The 22,517-nt window shown below is 40.1% G+C and overlaps 1 protein-coding gene across 17 annotated transcripts in view; it reads left to right on the forward strand.

The window, feature by feature from the left end:
• nav3 (neuron navigator 3) overlaps window positions 1-22,517 on the forward strand; it is a 587,869-nt gene that overhangs the window by 451,186 nt on the left and 114,166 nt on the right. For all 17 annotated transcript variants that reach the window (XM_016993769.2, XM_062980879.1, XM_016993770.2 and 14 more), the window contains one exon: window positions 10,834-10,953. In XM_016993769.2, coding sequence (XP_016849258.2) covers window positions 10,834-10,953 — 120 coding nt within the window. The remainder of the gene's footprint in view (window positions 1-10,833; window positions 10,954-22,517) is intronic.

Genomic DNA, 22,517 nt, shown 5'->3' on the forward strand with positions numbered 1-22,517 from the left:
CACAGCCTTCATCATCTAATTCAGTGATTCTCAACCTATGGGTTTCCAGGTTTTTGGCCTACAACTCCCAGAAATCCCAGCCAGTTTACCAGCTGTTAGGATTTCTGAGAGCTGAAAGCCAAAATAATCTGGGGACCTCAGGGTGAGAACCCCTGATCTAATGCAATACTTATGGAGCTGTGGCCAAAGTGGAGCTCCAGCATGGTAAGGGGCAAAAAACCCTCCATGTTGATAAAGTGGCAAGAGTGTTGATATGTACCCAAACTATGGCAATTAATTATAAACTGTAGAATTAATGGAAAGTGGTGTCAAATAGCATTAATTCTGCAGTTTAGATGCACTTGGTATCTGGATTTGATAGGCTTTGGAAGGAGGAGCATTCCACAGATAGGGGGGCAGGGAGGGAAGATTTCCTTCTCTTTTGCTGCAGTTCTCCAAACCCTGTCTCAGAAATACCAGGTATAGGGAGTCTCATAACGGGAAAGCTATTTCATTAAATTTTGGGGTCCCAAATTGAACAAAGCTTTTAATTATATAAATGAATGTTTTACTGCTGCTTTTCTCATATACAATAAACTGAGCAGCTAGTTTTTCTGCAATTTTACAATTGTATATATTATAGCCGAGGACATGAATATTGATAGGAAGATATCATTTGTTACCTTTATTTAACAGGCACTATTTTTCTTTGTGTTTTCTTTCTATATGTCAGGAGATACTTGCAATTTGATGGTGAAATTGTTGTATTTAAGCACAAAAGATTTCTCTGAGGTATCTGAATAGGAACATAGGCATCTTTAAAATGATTGCCTAGCAAAGTTATTCATAAGTTTTTCAGATTAGTCTCTGATACAGATTTATTTATTGGAAAAAATAAATCACTAGTATTTTTCTCTCTTACTGAGATTTTTTTGTATTGACTCCTCTATTGTCATTTTTATATAAATGTCCTAAGAATTCTTCGAGAGGATATAATGAAATGGTCCCAGACATTATCTCTGTTTGTAAGATTATGCTTCATTTCTAAATAGCGCTTTAGCTTCTTCTCCTGTTCTTATGGCAAAAATATGTGAGATGAAGAGTTTTTGAAACAGTTTTTTTCCACTCTATCTGAAGATCTCTGGGCGGGAGAGCAATGAGCACAAATTATAAAAGTAATCATAACAATAATTAAACAATCACAGAGTAACAGAAAATAGGAGACAAAAATATTCACCTAATAGATCAGAGACAATTTTATGTTATGCTCGCAAGTATAGTCAAGGTTTAAGGTTTGCTATTATTCATGGTTTCAGGTATACATGGGGGATCATGGAACATAGTAAAAAGTAAAGGTTTCCCCTGAACGTCCAGTCATGTCTGACTCTAGGGGTTGGTGCTCATCTCCATTTCTAAGCCAAAGAGCCAGCGTTGTCCGTAGACACCTCCAAGGTCATGTGACCGGCATGACAGCACGGAGCGCTGTTACCTTCCCGCCGGAGCAGTACCTATTGATCTACTCACATTGGCATGTTTTCGAACTGCTAGGTTGGCAGAAGCTGGAGCAACAGCGGGTGCTCACTCCACTCCCGGGATTTGAACCTGGAACCTTTCAGTCTGCAAGTTCAGCAGCTCAGTGCTTTAACACACTTCGCCACCGGGGCTCCTTTCATGGAACATAACCCCATGATTATTATGATTATACTGTGTAGCAAAGATTGTGTGTATGTCAGCATGTAAACACTATTTATTCTTTTACCTATTTCTTTTCTTTGAGAGAATTTTTATTGTTTTTAGATACAACCTCAAAGTTTTGTTGACTGAAAATAAAATTTGTCAATATGAAGTAAAATTATGTTCTAGGAACATTCTGTATAAAAGTTCTGTCTGTTTAACATATTGAATAAATCAGCAAAGTCAGCTTCATCAGAGAGGTTTATGGATTTTTGCAGGTGTAGGACATGATTTCTTCCACTGGGGTTTCAAATATTCAACTTAGCTCTTTGTATGTTCTTTTTACATATATGCTGAGTAATTTTTTTATTGTGTCAGAAATGACTTGAGAACATACTACAAGTTACTTCTGGTGTGAGAGAATTGGCCATTTACTGAGATGTTGCCCAGGGGATGCCTGGATGTGTTACTGGGAGGCTTCTCTCATGTCCCCCACAAGCTAGAGCTGAAGATAGAAGCTCACTCCATCTCACACATGCTGAGTACTGAAAGATGGATTTACTTATATATAGGTGTTTTTCTTTAGAGCTTATAGTCATCACATAGACACTTTTAATGGGACAAGATTGTTTTTCATAGAGTTTGCAATAGCCAACTGTGTGGATTAGTTGCTGGTACTCATGTGAACTGAAAATAGATGTTTTGCTGCATTTTAAAAGAATCACACACAATATAAAATCAGTACATATTATTCAGTCAATAATTCAGAAATATTACTGCTAAACAGCCTAACACATTCACTCGAAAGATCAAAGAAATGGTGCTCAGGAAGACAATATTTAAATCTGTTCCTTAAGTAATTCTAATTCAATTTTTTTCATACAACAAAGAGATGAAGGATAGATAAAACATCCATACCTGTTTTTTCCCCTACATATCTAACAGATCTCTCCCCCCCCCCCTTCCTTCCCTCTCCCCCTTTGAGAGTTTATATCTGGGAAGCATAAGGGAAGATAGAGGTTAAAACTATGTTTGATCTTAATGGTGAATCTTTTGTATCATATCATACGTGGCATTAGGAGACTGCAATCAAAGTTGAGCACCAAAACCAATTCTTTCTTGATTTGCCATGCTGAGTTCCTTGAGTTGTCATGCTGAGTTTCAACATAGAAGAGTCAAGGAACAAAAGAGATTATTTCATTGGTTGTGTTTTTGTGGTGAATGCAAAAAGTTAAAAGGAACTTGAACACTGTGTGGAAATCAAAGGAAAGAACCAAAGGCTGACATGGACATAGAAATGAGTCTTTATGTTCATTTTTTATTATACCAGATTCAGGAATGAGGAGTGCTAAAAAGGCAGGACAGTAAATATAGATTCCCTTTAAATAGTCATCTTGCTGTATCTGTGTGATCAGGTTCAGAAATACAGAATGTCATCTGCAATATTTGGGCAAAACAACAACAAACCTGAATACACAACTCAGGAACCAGAAGTGTACTATCCTGATCTATCAGTGGCCAGACATTTTAACTTGGAGCATTACAACTTCTCTGATTTGTCCTTTTTTGGTATTGAGGTGCATCTCCTTTAGGTATTTTGGACAAATAGGAAAATGTCTGGCTTTATAGACTTAAAACCGTATTACCCCATGACCTAGAACAGTGATTTCCACCCTTTGATGCTTCAGTTATTTAGAACTTCAACTCTCAGAAGCTACAGCCAGCTTGACCAAGTTTCACGAATTCTGGGAGCTAAAGTTCAAAACACCTGGAAGATCAAATGATGGAAACCTCTGACTTGGAGGATAATATGCTCATCCACTTAAAATTGTTGAAAACAGTGTTCTTAGATGTAAATCGGTTTCATCTTTAGCAAATGAAGAAGGCAGAAGGTGTTTATGAGAGAGATTCTGGAATCAAATTTGGCATAATTACTATTTGATTACTTTTAAATCTCAGATAGATAGATAGATAGATAGATAGATAGATAGATAGATAGATAGATAGATAGATGCTGAGTTACAGACAGACAGATGTCGACTTTATAGATAGATAGATGTCTGTTCATTCAGAGGTGGCTTTGCCCCTTCCCTTCCTCTGAAACATAGCCTACAGGACCTGGTATGTATTAGTAATCTCCTATCCAGGTATTAGCCAGGGCTGATCCTGGTTAGTTTCCATGATCTAACAAGTTGTGATACCTTTAAAGTATTTATGTAGGTCGATAGATCAATAGATCAAACAATTTTACTTAGCTCATGATGTATGCAAGTATGTGCCTTCAGATAGCCTGCCAACCTATGGCAATCTCATGATTCATAGCCATGGGAAACAGAGTACGAAGAATTGGATTTTTTATGCATGAAATGATTCAGTATGAGCCCTTCTCTTTTTCTCTTTAACATATTTAACTCTCTGCTTGTCATCATTTTTGAGTTTGAGACATTATAATAAGAGAAATTCAGTATGTAAAATTCTAGTCATGAATGATAGCACTATACTTTTCCATTAAACATGTTGAAGTCATGAATGTTAAGAATGAAAGTAATATATGCAACCCCATTCTTTTTGCACAGTGATCATGGGCCCAATTCAAGAGTAGAACTTACAAAAGTATCCTGATCCATATCTGCCTTTATATTGGCAAATGCATGCAGAGAATTAATTTTAAAAATCTACAAGTATCCAACCCTTGTTTCATTACTCACTTTCATCTACTCACCCATGATTTCTAGTTATATACCGAAAGTATGTGATTCTGAGTAGTTCCCAAATCACAATTGCATAGCTCTGTTCTTAGTTGGTGGCATGTGAAATAAGCTGTAAAAAAAGAATCTCTACTACCCTGCTATTACTTCTTGATGCAAACAGCATTGCAACTGTAAAGTGTTCAAAATAATTTGAATCTATACATTAAAGGTATTGCTTTTATTGACTGCTATTCATGATGATAACAGGAGCCCCGGTGGCGAAGTGCGTTAAAGCACTGAGCTGGAGACCGAAAGGTCCCAGGTTCAAACCCCGGGAGCGGCGTGAGCAGCCGCTGTTAGCTCCAGCTCCTGCCAACCTAGCAGTTCGAAAACATGCCAATGTGAGTAGATCAATAGGTACCGCTCCGGCGGGAAGGTAACGGCGCTCCATGCAGTCATGCTGGCCACATGACCTTGGAGATGTCTATGGACAATGCCGGCTCTTCAGCTTAGAAATGGAGATGAGCACCAACCCCCAGAGTCGGTCACGACTGGACTTAACGTCAGGGGAAACCTTTACCTTTACCTATTCATATATAGTGTCATGCAAAGTTACCTTGTCGTGGTGCTGGGGTTTGCAGGCCTCCATGATGCCATGAGCTAAACCGTGCAGGGCCAACCAAGACGAGAAGGTCATGGCAGAGAGGTCAGACTAAACACGATCCCTGGGGAAGGTAATGGCAACCCACCCCAGTATTCTTGCCATGAAAACTACATGGATCAGTAGAACCAGAGAAATGTCGGTATACCATTGGAAGATAGGACTCCCAGGTCGGAAAATGGTCAAAATGCTACTGGGGAGGAACAGAGGACTAGTTCAACTAGCCCCAGATGTGATGATGCAGTTAGCTCAAAGCTGAAAGAAAGGCTAAAGGCCGACGGTGCTGGAGGTGAACAAAAAATCAGATGTTCTAGAGATCAACACACTATAGGAACCTGGAATGTAAGATCTATGAGCCAGGGCAAACTGGATGTGGTTATCGGTGAGATGTCAAGATTAAAGATAGACATTCTAGGAGTCAGTGAACTGAAATGGACTGGAATGGGCCACTTCACAACAGTTGACCACCAGATCTACTACTGCAGACAAGAGGAACACTGAAGAAATGGAGTAGCCTTCATAATTAATAATAAAGTTGCTAAAGCAGTGACTGGATACAACCCAAAAAATGATAGAATGACCTCAATTCAAGTTTAACATCACAGTGATCCAAATATACCCCCCAACCACAGCTGCTGAAGAAGCAGAATTAGATCAGTTTTATTAGGATCTACAGCACCTACTGGAAAATACACCAAAAAGAGACATTATTTTCATTACAGGAGATTGGAATGCTAAGGTGGGCAGTCAAATGACAACCGGGATCACAGGCAAGCATGGTTTGGGACAACAAAATGAAGCAGGATGCAGGCTAATAGAATTTTGCCAGGAAAACTCACTGTGCATAACAAACACTCTCTTCCAACGACCCAAAATATGGCTTTACACATGGACTTCACCAGATGGTCAACACCGAAATCAGATTGACTACATCCTTTGCAGCCAAAGGTGGCGGACATCCATCCAGTCAGTGAAAACAAGACCTGGAGCTGACTGTAGTTCAGATCACGAACTTCTTATTGCAAAAACAAAGATGGCAAGGACCTAACAGAAGCTGAAGAGATCAAGAAAAGGTGGCGAGAATATACAGAAGATCTGTATAGGAAGGATAATAATATAGAGGATAGCTTTGACAGTGTGGTGAGTGAATTAGAACCAGACATCCTGAAGAGTGAGGTTGAATGGGCCTTAAGAAGCATTGCTAATAACAAGGCGGCAGGAGACGATGGGATCCCAGCTGAGTAGTTTAAAATCTTGGAAGATGATGCTGTCAAGGTGATGCATACCATATACTAGCAAATATGGAAATCACAAGAATGGCCATCAGATTGGAAAAAAATCAATTTATATCCCCATACCAAAAAAGGGAAACGGTAAACAATGCTCAAACTTCCGTACAGTGGCACTTATTTCCCATGCCAGTAAGGTAATGCTCAAGATCCTGCAAGGCAGACTCCAGCAATACATGGAGTGCGAGTTGCCAGATATCCAAGCTGGGTGTAGAAAGGGCAGAGGAATGTGAGACCAAATTGCCAATATCCGCTAGATAATGGAGGACGCCAGGGAGTTTCAGAAAAACATCTATTTCTCCTTTCTTGACTATTCTAAAGCCTTCGACTGTGTGGATCATAATAAACTGTGGCATGTTCTTGGTGGTATGGGGATATCTAGTCACCTTGTCTGTCTCCTGAGAAATCTTTATAAAGACCAAGTAGCCACAGTAAGAACAGACCACAGAACAACAGACTGGTTCAAAATTGTGAAAGGTGTATGCCAGGGTTGCATACTTTCAACCTTATTCAACTTGTACGCAGAACACATCATATGTGGGGCTTGAGGAATCCAAGGCTTGAGTTAAAATTGCTGGAAGAAACATTAACAACCATAGATATGCAGATGATACCACTCTGGTGGCTGAAAGTGTGGAGTAGCTGAGGAGCCTTATCACCAAGGTGAAAGAAGAAAGTGCAAAAGCTAGGTTGCAGTTAAACATCAAGAAAACCAAGATTATGGCAACCAGACTGATTGATAACTGGCAAATAGAGGGAGAAAACATGGAGGCAGTGACAGACTTTATATTTCTAGATGTGAAGATCACTGCAGATGCAGACTGCAGCCAGGAAATCAGAAGACGTCTACTTCTTGGGAGAAGAGCAATGGCCAATCTCGATAAAATAGTGAAAAACAGGGACATCACACTGGCAACGAAGGTCCGCATAGTTAAAGCAATGATATTCCCATAGTAACCTATGGTTGCGAGAGCTGGACCATAAGAAAGGCTGAGCGAAGGAAGATAGATGCTTTTGAACTTTGATGCTGGAGGAAAATCCTGAGAGTGCCTTGGACCGCAAGAAGATCCAACCAGTCCATCCTCCAGGAAATAATGCCCGGCTGCTCACTGGAGGGAAGGATATTAGAGGCAAAGCTGAAGTTTTTTGGCCACATCATGAGAAGACAGGAAAACTTGTAAAGATCATGATGCTGGGGAAAATGGAAGGAAGAGAGGCCGACCAAGGGCGAGATGGATGGACGGTATCGTTGAAGTGACTGACTTGACCTTGAAGGAACTGGGGGCAGGGAGGGCCGACAGGGAGCTCTGGCATGGACTGGTCCATGAGATCACAAAGAGTCGGAGACAACTGTGTGAATGAAGAAGAAGAAGAAGTGTCAGAAACCTTCCAATTCTTGGAGAACACAAATGGAAAGATAACATTGTCACTGTGTACTCCATTTGGGCTTCCCACTGGTATGTTTTATGTGGTTACTGAGAAAACAGAACTAGATAGTCTGTTTATCTCATCCAGTAGATGTAGTATACACCTTTACATTCTTAACATGTCAAATGCATTCCATGTGGATTTCTTGAAATGTTTTCCTTCTGTTGTATGCTGTTTAATGGATTTTGGGGGGTGTTACATGTCTTTAAAAATGTAGCAATTAATTTTATCACCCCTAGAGAATAAATTAAGTTGTCTTTTTTGACACAGGTAATGAGAAATCCTTGAAAAACATTACTAAGCAGTAGTGCTCTTGACCAGAACATTTTAAAGTACACTTTCAGGTTTTTAAAAAAATAATGAAAAAATGAATAATAAACACTGAAAATTAATGGTTTATTCGAGCATGTCAATTCTTATCACTTTTTCCTCTTCCATTCCCATTTTAATTACTTTAAACACTTGGGAAATGAGAATCCACTAGTAATTAGGAATTAACATGATGCCTGTTTCATATGTTCAACCTCTCCATTAATGCATTAACCAAAAATAAAAAAAGGAAAATACCTTCAACTGTAGGGTTTGCTTTTCTCCTTCATTTTCTTGAGTTTGTAATCTACAAATGAAAGCTGCAAAATTCATTATTCATTTACCCTGTAGAATAAATCACAATATACAGTATATATTTTTATAAAAGAATATTGTATCACATGGAAAACAAATTCTTGCTAGAGCCCCTCTCTTAACATAATATTCTAGTGAAGATGATTTCAATGTCTGAGCTTTAGAGAATTCATAGGTATAAGATAAACTCATTACTCATTTCATTCACAGGGTCATTCCCATGACTAAACCCACAGTCTCTAGGGACTAAACCAGCTAACAATAAACCTCAAAAGAAGGTAAAACAAAAAAAAAATAGTCCAACCATAAAGCTGTGGTAGCAAAACTTGTATTAATGTCAATAGGTCACATGGCACTATTACATCTACATGGCTGACCTCCCAATTTTGTGGCTCTATGGCACTTGCAGAATAAACATTCCATGTGGACCTCATAATGCTTAATGCACATATCACATGCACTGATGTACTTGCTTACAGTTTTAGCATACATGTCATCCATAGAGGCCATTGATTGCTGATGTGCTATCCTCATGATCATTTATAGCCCTCTTTTCATCTACTATGGGACTCAACATCTAACATCATTTGATACCATTGACCATGGTTAATCTTCTCTACCGCTTCACAGGAATGAGACTTGGAGGCACTGTGTAAAGGGTTAGGGCCAGGCAGTGGTGCTGGGGGACTCCTGCTTGACACCATGGCCTTTGACCTGTGGGGTCCCACAGGGTTCAATAGTATACCCCATGTTGGTTAATATCTACATGAAACTGCTGGGAGAGATCATCCGCAGTTTTGCAGTTCAGTGCTATCTCTATGCAGAATGACGTCCACCTCTGTTACTTATTTCCACCTGATGCCAAGGATACCGTCCTGACCCTGAACCTGTACCTGTCAGCTGTGAGGGACTGGATGAAGTTGAACAAATTGAAACTCAATCCAGATAAGACAGAAGTACTACTGGTTAGTCATAGGGCCGATTAAAGTACTGGGCTGCAGCCTGTGTTGGATGGGGTCACACTCTTGCTGAAGGCACTGTCTGGGGGTCCTCCTGGATTCAGTACTGACCCTTCACACAGTTAATGCTTGTGTGCCAGCTGCATCCATACCTTGAAAAGCTAGATCTGGCCATGGTAGTACACGCCTTAGTCATATCCAGATTAGAATACTGTAATGTGCTCTACGTGGGACTGCCCCAGAAAAGCATTCAGAAATGTCAACTGGTTCAAAGGTCAACAGCTAGACTGCTCATGGGGCAGGATACAAGGAAATAACTACTCCACTCCTGAAGCAGCTACACTGGTTCCTAGTTTGTTTCCAGGCGCATTTGACGATGCTAGCTTTAGCCTATAAATCCCTAAACAATTTGTGCCCAACCTACTTGAAAGAACACATCTCCTCCTACCAGCCCACATGAGCCCTGAGATCATAAGGAAAGGCCGTCATCTTGGTTCCATCACTGTCATGAGCACGGTTGGTGGGAACGAAAGAGAGGGCCTTCTTGGTGGTGGCTCCGTGGCTCTGGAACTCCCTTCCCAAAGAGGTTTGGTCAGCCCCCCTCTCTACTGGCCTTTTGATCACAGGTCAAAACATTCCTGTTGAAGCAGGCCCTTCCCAATAACCTATAAAAAATGATCAGACTACGATGGGTTAGGCATATCAGTGAAGGCTAACCCAGGTTTGACAATATATATATGGTCTAAACAGAGCTTTAGGATTATATATATATATATATATATATATATATATATATATATATATATATGGACGACCTCAGTAGCCTGAGGCCCAGGGAATTTTAGTGGAACATGTTGTATTTATTAACTTTGTTGTACAGTATATGGTTTATGTAATTGTGTTATCTGTTTATCCATTTTATCTTGCTTTTGTGTCATGTAAAATTCAAAATTCATATGGGTTTTTGTTGTTTCTGCACATAAATCAGCATTATCTGCACAGGTTGAGGCATACTCTGCAGAGAAAATAATGGTACAGAACTGTATTGTTTACAAAAATTATGTTTTCTGTACAGAAAAAAAAACCCAAAGCAAAACAACAACAACAGATGTTTAAATTTTGCAAAGAATAAGTCCCAAACTGCAAAGAATCCAGTATTTTCCTCATCAGGGGTTTCCAACACTGGGAAATATTTCAGTTTTTCCACATTTTTTTCATCTCTTCCCCCCCCCCCCCCCCACACACACACAATTTTTATTTTTTTCCCTTCCAACACTGGACTGCTTACTGAAAATAACATTTTAAAACTGTATCAGATCCTGTTTGGTTGTACCACATCATATATAGTTTGGCTTTCATGACGCTTACTTTGACAGGTTTGCAAATCCTGGTTTAGACTATAAATGGTGTGGAACAAACATGCCATTTCTTTCTTTAGCTTTGTAAAAGTTCTACTTTGACTGCACGGTATAAATGGGTAGCACCAGATGGTAGAATTTTCTTATGAGTTATTATGTTTTTATTTTCAGTTACATGACAGATGGAGGACTCAACCTGTATACAAGGAGTTTGAACCGAATACCAGATATAGCTGCCTCCCGAGATGTCATCCAAAGAGGGGTGCATGATGTCACTGTGGATGCAGACAGGTAACACTCTTTTTTGAGGGGCAGATCCAAAATAAAAAAACATCAAATTATTAAGGGAGGTCTAATTTCTGTTTTAGCAAGTCACGTCTCAGCTATTCAAAAGATGCTACTCTCCTATACAAGGCTCCTTAGGCTCCTAGCAATTATTGGTGGGTTCTTGATTCTGCCACTGTCATATTTACTGAGTAACTGCAGGTAGGCCTTCTTGGTAGTGTTTCCAATATTGTGAAAATTCCACCCAAGAATGATTAGGCACTCTGTATCTCTTTCTTCTCTGCAGAGGAACAAAATATTTGGATCAGCTTTGACTGATCATTTTTATATCTGTATTTCCATTAATTTTTCATGACCTGATTTGGATCCCAATGTGTAAGAGATAGCAAGATCTAAAATGAATACGTTTGGGATTGCTCATGAAGTTTCCAAAAGGCTTTTATATATATCTGAATGTAGCAATGGTAAGCATATTATCATAATTGCAACAGATGATAACAGAAGGAGAATCAAAATTAAAGATGGTCATTGGATGTATGTGGAGAAAAACAAAAATATGATGCCCTAACAAATTTCTTTTTATCAGCATGTTCTAGAAGGTTCATAAATTAGTTTAAGTGGTGTCACTGTTTAGTTTTCACCATAAGGCCATGATACAGAATATTAGAAAATGAAGTTGGAGAAGCTTTCAAGCAACAACATCCATTATTAATATTTGGATTAATTTTGCTCTCAGGTATTTTAAGAGAATAGAGTTAAAATCCAATTTTTGTTTCATGATTTATCTTACCTTTAACTATATGTGCACGAGAGATTTCCCTTCTCTAGGAAAGGTGCCCACTGACCAGTTTGAAAAAACAACTGTAGCTTCCAGTTAAGCCACTTCCGTTTTAGACCTTTTTCACATTACTGTATCATCTATTTCCATATAATGGTTTTGGCAGTTGTCACAGACTCATTTCAGGATAATCTGATGAGCTGCTCAACCAAATGATTATTAGTGTAGTTTAATGCAAATAAGCCATACATCTACTATTTTTACTCCAGCCTCTGAATTCCATGTTGGTATCAGATTTTAGAGAGGGTTTTAACAGCAGTATCATTTCCCCTCCTTGCAAATGAGAGTTTTAAAGGACTGAACTGCAAACTCAACATTATTGCATACAAATCTAGAAGACTTAGAGAAAATTTTAATAAATGTTTTGTGAACAGTGAATCACCCTTTTATGGATTACAGTCCCCCTGTCCTGTTCAAATATTTTACCCTGAACAATAAAACCACTGAAATGTTCTGGAATTTAATTCCTAAGACTGATTCCCTGTTTGGTAAATGTTATCTGCCTGCCTGAATATCACTGCTGACCATCTGTGTCTCATTACAGTGGCAGTCTCATCCCTGTTCCCATGAGCTCTTGGTAATTAGTGAGAAAGTAGTTGCTGCACTTCTATCACTTGTTTAAAAACTTTTTGAGCTGCTCAGTGAATGCATTTTGCTAAGCATCAATTGAAAAGATGCATTCCCACATCAGCAAATTATTTATTTGATCAACGGTAGCTGAAGGCTAGATTTTAACTTTAAGGGAACTGTTCAAGGCCCTGAACTGAATATCTAAACTAAGTTTAGCACCTTGGATAGTCCTTTTTAAGTTTGTCTTCAAACCAGGTGTGTATTTACCACCTAGTGATATGGACTCCCCCAGCCACAGTTGCACTCATACAAAACATTTTTCAAGAGATATATGTGTTTGTCATCCTTGATACTCAGCCTGTGTTGTAACAATACCCATATACTATTGTTTTGAGCCAAGAGTAAGGGCAGGATGGAAAGTAAGTCCCAGTTTTACCTGAAAAAATTCATGCATAACAGCCAGAAATATTTGGTCTTGGAAATGAAAAAGAGAAAAATGGAGCAAATGACTTGTTTATTCAAGACTGGCTGGATTGGCACATGTATAACTTCACACATGATATTTGAATTAGTGTGTATCTTTCATATATTGCTGTGTCATTCAGCCATAAGGTAGATCTTTGACTTTAGGCAATCTACGCATTGCTTGGGTTATGAACAATTAAATAACAATCTGGGCTTCCTTCAGTATAATACAAAAATCACCAGGAAGAGATTGTTAAAGCCTTTGCCACTTTAAGGCCATCTAACTATGCCTATTTATTGTTATACTTTATCATTTTTCAGTTTTTATACCTTCCCTAACATCTGTTAGTTCTAACGCTCTCCAATAATTGTTTCCATTAGTTTCACTTTATCTTGCAGTTTTATTGTCTTGTGTTAAATCTTAATTCCATTTTACATCTGGCTCTGCTATGCTGTTTTTTAAAGGAAAACTAATAGAGAGAAATATTCTAGATATTTTGTATCTTGGATTTTTATTGTTGGTTTAAATAAGCGTAACGGCAGACCATATTATTCAAAATATATCAATGTGTGTAGGAGGCATAGGCATTTAGGAGTTTTTCTTTAGATAAGGTGAGTTTCAAAGTAACTTCCATCACTACTTTCAAAATCTGTTTCTTGAGCTAATAACCTGAAGGTTAGCATGCAAATTGTGATATTGTATGATACCATTATCAATCTTTGGATACAACTATGAAGATATAAACATTTGCTTCCAGTTCTTGGTTTTGTAGAGTAAAAGTCAAAATGAAATAGATTTGCAATCTTTTATATGTGTGTGTTTGGTCATTCATAGTGAAAAAGACTATAGAATATGAAAGGAAAGATCTTTCCTTCCCTCCATTAGACCAGTGTTATGTTAAAAAGCTAGTAAGAGCATGAGCCTAGATTACTATTAAGGAGAAAACACAGTGAAAACAAAAGTGATGAGGAACGCCCATTCCTCCACATCACTGGCAAATCTGTCAGATCACATCCCATGTGTTTTTAATCACTTTATCTCACTGGGAACTCAGAAGATGGGTTTCTCACCATCTCCTGTCCCTCTCATTTTCTCTACACTTCTACTCTATTTCAGGGATAGGCACAATAATGCATGACAACCGGAATTAGCTTTACATCTTGTGAAGAGCTTGGTGGTACTTTGTCCCTGAAATGTCTTTGAAGTGTGTGGAAACAGAGGAGGACTTGTGTCTGATGAGGTCCTAGGTTACCTACCTTTGGTTTACTATGATGCCATATTTGTGGGGTTGTTTTTGAAGAGTGTTTAGAAACTTCAGTTAGTACAAAGAGCTGCAGCCAGACCATTAACTTGTACTGTCTATTTGTATAATATATATCACTTTTATTTCTACCCCGCCACCATCTCCCTGAAGGGACTCGGGGCGGCCAACAAAATACAGCGAAGTGCCACATATAGGTAATACATAAATCTGAAATGCTAAAAACCACAGAATTACAACCACACACATACATAATTCCAATGTAAAACATTAAAATTCATAAAATGCAGTCATAGTGCAGATGAAAACAAGTTGTTTCAATTGACATAGCTCCAGTGCCGACGTGATGCCCACAATAAATCCTCAGACTAGTCCTTAAAAACCTATGTAAGATCAAAGGCTTGCTTAAAAAGCCATGTTTTTAGGCTGGAGTGAAAAGCTCGAAGTGAAGGGGCTAGCCTGATTTCTTTAGGGAGGACATTCCAGAGCCGGGGCACCACCACTGAGACTATAGAGAAATACACAACTCTCTTGTTGCAGTAACTCTGCTTACTACCAATCTGCTTCTGGGAGCAATTCAATTCAAATCTGTAAAGATCAGTACAACTCAGATCCGGGTTACTTCAAGACTGCTTCTCCCATATGAGCTTGCCTATATTCTGGGAACTTTAAGTGAGGCTTTTCTTTCTTTAAGCTTCATAGGTAGTTTTATTGGGAACACAGGAGATGGCTTTCTCCGGACCTCATCATATTGGGATATACTCAATTTCTGAGATTCTTTGGATGCGATTCCCAATGTGTTCTGTCACATGATGTTTGTCCAATTGTGTCAGTAACTCATTGGAATATATCTGCAAAATATCATAGAAATTGAGTAATTAAACATGGGATTCTAATTATGTGTGATTGGAAATCAACATGCGTTTTGTCAGCTAAAATCTCTTGAGGACGGTAGTTTGAGACTTTCAAGCTATGTCACTGTACAATATGGGGGGGGTGTGGCATTCAAACAGATTGGGAGGAGCCAACTTTCTGTAGTTTGATAAGTTAAAGCACAGTATTTTTAAAACATATGCATCCCATCTGAATACTGTATGCATCCAGTCCTTAAAAAAAATACAGGATGCATAATGATATAAATGGAATATATCCCAATGGGATAAGGATTTTGAAATCCCTCCCTAGAAAAGTTAGTTTATGGGCCTTCCTCTTGTCCTTTTCTAGGCAAGTGATAATCTTGTTTTGGCAGGTCTTTGAGCAAAGATTTCTCAGAGGAAAAGACGATTCAGAATCTCCTGGTTTGTTTCTTTTTAATGGACATGCTTTTCTTTCTACTATTAGATTAGTTGCATCTTTAGATTTTTTACGATGTGGATTTTTAAGCTATTTCTGTTTTAATCTCTGTAAACTATCTTGAGTCATAAACTGGAGAAACCAGGAATCAATAAAAATATAAATGAAGTATAATGGCATGAATTTAACTGTAAGCAGTACTAACCTGTCACTGAAGAAAAACAGTATGAAACAGTAGCTTCAGCATAGATTCCAAAGAAACTAAGATCTTATTCTCTATAATCTCAATTTATGCATATCCATAAGAAGGGGACAATATTATTACGAACATTATTTGGTCCAGATATACAAGTAATTGAATAAAAATATGGCTTTGGTTTGGTGTTTTTTTAAATTAGTCTTAATCTGCATTTGAAACATAAACACTTATATTTTCTACTTGTTGAATTAAAAACGTTCAGAATAAAATGCCTTTTACAATAAAAAAAGATGATAAAGGGCAAGTTTTTAACAGATATTTGCGAGCTTACAGTTTGTATCCTTTCCATCCTTTGAATGCTAATCTTCAGAGCCTTACTGCTACAGAAAATGGCAGCAGTACAGCCATTCTGTTTGTTTCCTTGATTTCTGTATTGTTCCCATGTTTATATTATACATTTTTGCTTGGAGGCTAGATTTTTATTTCCTTTTAATTTCAATTATCCTAGTTGAGGGAAGATTTAGCAGGGTTAGTTTCTTTTGTAGCACATTATTACAGCTGAAATTATCAATATATGCAGTGCAGCCGGCTGTCTCAGATATGCACAGTGCCTTCAACACACCTGCAGTGCCAGCATTTTTCTGGTTTCACTGCAACTAATTACAATGGGAAGAAAACAAATCTATAGTCTGTCTTTCATTAGATTGGCAGTATTGTTTAAATATACAAAGTTCCTTTTGCTTTAATGACTTTAAGCTTTTGAGCACATCTGCTTTCAGTGAACTATATGTGATTATATTGCTATATTTAATATATATGAATATAATTCAAGTTTTATTATTCTACTATGGGTTTTCTGCACTGACAAAAATCCAGGCTGCTGCTTTACAGCAAAAGTAGGTCCTGTTGATAGAAACAACCTTTGGTTTTAGGCTGCAGCTACCACAATTGCCTTCCTAAAAATTGAAGTTCAAACCACGTGGAGATTCCAGTGTTCCTCATCCTTGATTTGGCCTGATATCAGTGGCTCCCATTCCATTATGTGAGGTTAGGGTGTAGCAAATGCAGAGCTTCTGGTTTAGGGAGAATAGAAGATTCTTCCATTTACTCCCATCTGCTATTGAATATAATTGTGAATGCCCTATTTATTGTTGTTGTTGTTAACTTTATTTATACCCCACCTTTTTCCCCATGGAGACTCAAGGCGGCTAATAATAATCCCATATTTTGATCTTTGTTTAAAAAGTACCATGCAAAAAAAACAAAAACAAAATGTCAAGGACAGAACGCCAGTAGATAAGATTCAACACAGTTTATTAAATATACAGAACCAAAAATGCTCGTTAAAAACAAAGAGCTAGGCAAACACTCGCCTTCAATATGAAAAGTCACTCAAAAACGGTTCAAAAGATAAACCGGATTAAACAGGAGTTTAATCCGGGTTAAACCAAAAATGCTTACTTCAGCCTGGGACCTTAAACAAACAAAAGCTGGTAAACAAAGATTCAATAGAACATAAATACTGGCAGCAGATTCCTCTCTGCTACTCAACAGCTGTGGTTGAGCAACTAAGTTGTTACTCCTCCGTGCAGCGGGCGAACTCCGGGTCCAAACACATCAATCAGGGTTGCAGCGGTCAGCGGGGTCCCAATCCGGTCCGAGGTCGTAGTCAGTCAGTCAGTCAGTCAGCCAGTCCAGCGTCAATTCCGAGTAGGTAAATAATGTCCGTCAAGAAGACGATGGAGGTCCAAGCTAATAAGATTAAACACAGGTTGCACAACAAAAGCCCACACAGTTCCTCCCGCCGCCTATGCCCAGTGTCCTTGGTAACTTACGTATTCAGCAAATGAAACACACCCGTCTTCAGGAATTTCCCAACAAGATCCCAAGCGTCCGTCCAGATTACCTTGCCCAACGCAATTAGCCCTGGATTCAAGACCCCATTTTATGCCAGTTACAACTCCTCATCGCTATCAGGTGTTACCCTAATTCCAGGTGCCTCATCATCATCATCCTCATCAGAACTAAAACATCTTTGACTACGCCCCACAGCATCCCCAGCTGTGGATCCCGTCCCATCCCTCCAACTTGTCCACGGGTCCGATCCTGCAACCCGCCAGTCGCTTCCCATGCTATCATTACCAGGAACACCCAAATCCTCCCTCACACGAGTCCATTCCATGTCATCCTCCTCTGAGCTAACCACCTCTTCCTCCATTCTCTCAGTAAAACCCTCAAAGGAGTCTTCGTCAGATGGTTCTGCAAAGATGTCCTGCAGCCGTTTCCTCTCTCGCTCCTCAAGAGAGTCTGACTCTCGAGGAGTCTTACGACCACGTCTCCCAGTATTGGAGCCATAAGGCTCAACCATAACACTATCCCCTCTCACAAAGGCCTCCTCCTCCAAAGGTGGAGTTACAGCAGTGATGTCTTCAGCTACAGTGTTACGGCGCCCAGAAGTATCTAACTTTAACAAAGAACGGTGAAAGACAGGATGGATCTTAAAAGAAGAAGGTAAACGCAATCTAAATGCCACAGAAGAAATCTTTTTAGTAATAGGAAAAGGTCCCAAATACCGTGGCGCAAACTTTCCTCCAGCCTGTTTAATATATTTAGAAGATAGCCAAACCAGATCCCCTTCCTCCAACTCCTCCCCGGCTTGTCTATGGCGGTCGGCCTGAGTCTTCTGCGCTGCCTTAGCTTCCAACAACAGCCGGCGAGCAACATCATGTAAGGCAGCCATTTGAGACGAACGGTACACCGGATCAGAGGAAACCACATTAGTCGACGGCGCCACCCCTCCCTGCGGATAAAAGCCATAAGTTAACTCAAAGGGAGTGTGTTGACTAGACGTGTGTACAGCGTTATTAAAGGCGAACTCAGCCACCGACAACCACTTAACCCAAGCAGTTGGCTGCTCCAGACAAAAACAACGTAAATATTGTTCCAACAGCCCATTCACTCTTTCAGATTGACCATCTGTTTGTGGATGAAAAGCAGAAGACACATTCAATTTGGTTCCCAAGCACTCATGGAAGTGCCTCCAAAAACGAGACACAAACTGAGGAGCTCTATCAGAAACAATAACCTCAGGAGCTCCATGCAAGCGAAAGATATGTTTGGTAAATAATAAAGCCAATGTAGGAGCTGCAGGAATTGTGGAACACGGTATAAAATGAGCCATTTTAGAAAATAGATCCACCACCACCCAAATACATGTATAACCCCCAGACCTAGGCAAGTCAGAAATAAAATCCATGGAAATAATCTGCCATGGTCTCTCAGGAACAGGCAAGGAGGATAATAACCCCCTAGGGCGCCCGGCAGGCGTCTTACTCTGTTGACAAACGGCGCAGGTATCACAAAAGCGGAGAATGTCCTGACGCATCTTTGGCCACCAATAGCTTCTGGTAATGAGTTGTACGGTCTTAAATCTGCCAAAATGCCCAGCCATTTGTTCGTCATCATGTGCCCTGATAACTTCTAACCTAAGCGCCCCTGCCGGTACATAAACCTGACCATTACGTACTAATACCCCCTCCTGGTCTTGTAAATGAGACAGCAAAGTACGATTTCCTACCGAAAGTAGCATGAGTTGTTCCTGGGTCCAATTATCATCTTTCTGAGCCTCTAGGATTTGAGCATGTAATCCCGTCTCATTGTCCACCACACATAAAGAGGCAGTAGGCAAAACTGTCTGACACACTGGCTGCTCGCAAGTCTTGAACTCCGGCTTACGAGATAATGCATCTGCCCGCAAGTTTTCCTTCCCTTCTACAAACTGAACTTTAAAATTGAACCTGGAGAAAAACAAAGCCCATCGAATCTGACGTTGATTCAATTTCTTGGCAGTTTGTAAATGTTCTAAATTCTTATGGTCAGATCTGACCACAATTTGATGTCGTGCGCCCTCTAACCAGTGCCGCCACACCTCAAACGCCACCTTGATAGCCAGCAACTCCTTTTCCCAGATGGTATAGTTTTGTTCAAAAGGTGTTAGTTGCCTGGAGTAAAATCCACAGGGACGCAAAGTCCCTGAAGAATCTCTTTGCGATAATACAGCCCCCAATGCATAACTAGAAGCGTCTGCTTCTACTATGAACGGTCTATTAATGTCCGGATGGATTAGTATGTTGTCAGCCTGGAAACTAGACTTCAACTGTAGAAATGCATCGTGAGCCTCCCGTCCCCACACAAACGGTTGTTTCTTTCGCAAGAATTGCGTTAAAGGTACAGTGAGTTTGGCAAAGTTTGGGATAAACTCTCGGTAATAGTTAGCAAAACCCAAGAATCGCTGTACATCTTTCTTAGACTTGAGTTCTTGCCATGAGTTGACTGCGTCAACTTTGTGCGGATCCATTTTGAGTTCCTTTCCCGAAACTACATGTCCCAGGAACTCAACTTCAGACACGTGAAACACACATTTGGAAGCCTTAGCAAAAAGCCCATTACCCCGTAGACGGTGCAGTACCTGTTTCACATGCTGCTGGTGTTCCCTTTCATCCTTAGAGAAAATCAATATATCATCCAAATAAACCACCACAAATTGATCAATTAAATCCCTAAACACATCATTTATGAATCTTTGGAAGACCGCGGGCGCATTGCAAAGTCCGAAAGGCATTACTCGGAACTCATGACATCCGAAACACGTGTTAAATGCTATCTTCCATTCATCACCTTCCCGTATCCTAATCAAGTTATACGCCCCCCGCAGGTCAAGCTTGGTAAAGATCTTAGCCCCTTGCACTCTCGATAGTAATTCCGAGATCAAAGGTAGCGGATACCGATCACGAATGGTGTTTTTATTAAGTACCCGATAATCACACACTAATCTAAGCTCTCCCGTCTTTTTAGCTACAAAGAACACAGGTGCGGCAGTTGGAGAGCTAGATGGGCGGATAAAACCTTTGGCTAGGTTCTCGTCAAGAAATTCCCTCAAAGCTTGTCTTTCTGGTACTGTTAAAGCGTACAACCTTCCTGCTGGTAATTTAGCGCCCTCTACTAGTCTAATCGCACAATCATATGGTCTATGAGGCGGCAACTTGTCTGCCTCCCTCTTACAAAACACATCTTGAAACTCTTTATATTCAACAGGCACACCCTCCATGTCAGGCTGAGAAAGACTAAGAGCAAAACATTCCTGCCTGTTAAAAGCTATAGTACGCTTTACCCAATCCACTTGAGGATTTACCAAAGTCAACCAATCCATTTCCAGGATTACATCATATCTTGGTAAACGTGTAATGTCCCAAACAAACTTTCCTGTTACTCCTTGTACCTCCCACGTTATTTCTGAGGTCTCACGATTAACCACCCCAGACTCCAATAGTTTCCTGTCCGCTCCTTCCACCCATATATCGCATGCTTTTCGTACTGTAGGAAGCCCATTCTTCCTTGCAAACCCAACATCCACATACGAGACCGTAGCCCCTGAGTCCAGCAGTGCCAGAGTAGAAGCAAGTTCTTTTCCCCCAACAGATAAAGAAATGGGTACAAAGACATGTTTCTTCCCCTCAAGTGACTGCTTTAGAAGCCCTAGTGCGTTGGACTCACGTCGCACTAGGGCTGACCTTTTCCCGAAAGCTGAGAAGGCTTAACATTACAATTTCTAGCAAAATGCCCAGCGTTCCCACAATACAAACACAGTCCCAATTGTCTTCTACGGTCCTTTTCTGCCGTTGACAATTCTTAAACACCCCAAGTTCCATAGGTTCCTCCCCTTTTGCTACAGGTGCCCTAGGCGCAGATACAGTTGGCGCATACATTGCTCTAGACTGTTTGTGAGATTCGAACCGGGCGTCTAAACGCAAAACTTTTGCCACCAAAGCGTCCCAGTTTTCTGCCGGCTCTAAACGCGCCAATTCATCCTGGAGATAATCATTTAAGCCCGCAATAAATAGGAGCATAAACGCGTTCTCTCCCCAGTCAACTTGATGGCGATAAGAGTTAAACTTAAATAGTCCAAAACAGACCCCTTTCCCTGTTTCAACCGATAAAGAGCCCAGCTAGCATTCTCCATACGGAGGGGGTCCCCAAAAGTGTCAGATAGTAACTTCTTGAAATCATTTAAATTGTCCTTGACTGGGTCGTTTCCCAAAATTAAATTTGTGGCCCATTGTCCCGCAGGACCGGTCAATAAACTCAAAATAAATGCCACCTTACTGGTGTCCGTAGGAAAAGCCTGAGCACTAATTTGGGAAAAATAAAGTTCAATTTGCGCCAAAAAAGTAGGCAACTTATTTCGAGACCCGTCAAAACGTTCGGGAGTCATAACATGTCATTTAGCTGGCTGTGCTGCTTGTGCAGCGTAAAATGCAGCCTGCAGCTGGTCAAAACGAGCCTTAAGCTCCTCCATCGTCTTCTAAACGTAATTACCTAACTAGAAAAAACTTCTTTCTGGCGTTGGGCAATCTGTCAAGGACAGAACGCCAGTAGATAAGATTCAACACAGTTTATTAAAGATACAGAACCAAAAATGCTCGTTAAAAACAACGAGCTAGGCAAACACTCACCTTCAATATGAAAAGTCACTCAAAAACGGTTCAAAAGATAAACCGGATTAAACAGGAGTTTAATCCGGGTTAAACCAAAAATGCTTACTTCAGCCTGGGACCTTAAACAAACAAAAGCTGGTAAACAAAGATTCAATAGAACATAAATACTGACAGCAGATTCCTCTCTGCTACTCAACAGCTGTGGTTGAGCAACTAAGTTGTTACTCCTCCGTGCAGCGGGCGAACTCCGGGTCCAAACACATCAATCAGGGTTGCAGCGGTCAGCGGGGTCCCAATCCGGTCCGAGGTCGTAGTCAGCCAGCCAGTCAGTCAGTCAGTCAGTCAGCCAGTCCAGCGTCAATTCCGAGTAGGTAAATAATGTCCGTCAAGAAGACGACGGAGGTCCAAGCTAATAAGATTAAACACAGGTTGCACAACAAAAGCCCACA

Source organism: Anolis carolinensis, chromosome 5 (genome assembly GCF_035594765.1).
Source record: "Anolis carolinensis isolate JA03-04 chromosome 5, rAnoCar3.1.pri, whole genome shotgun sequence".
Lineage (NCBI taxonomy): Eukaryota > Metazoa > Chordata > Lepidosauria > Squamata > Dactyloidae > Anolis > Anolis carolinensis.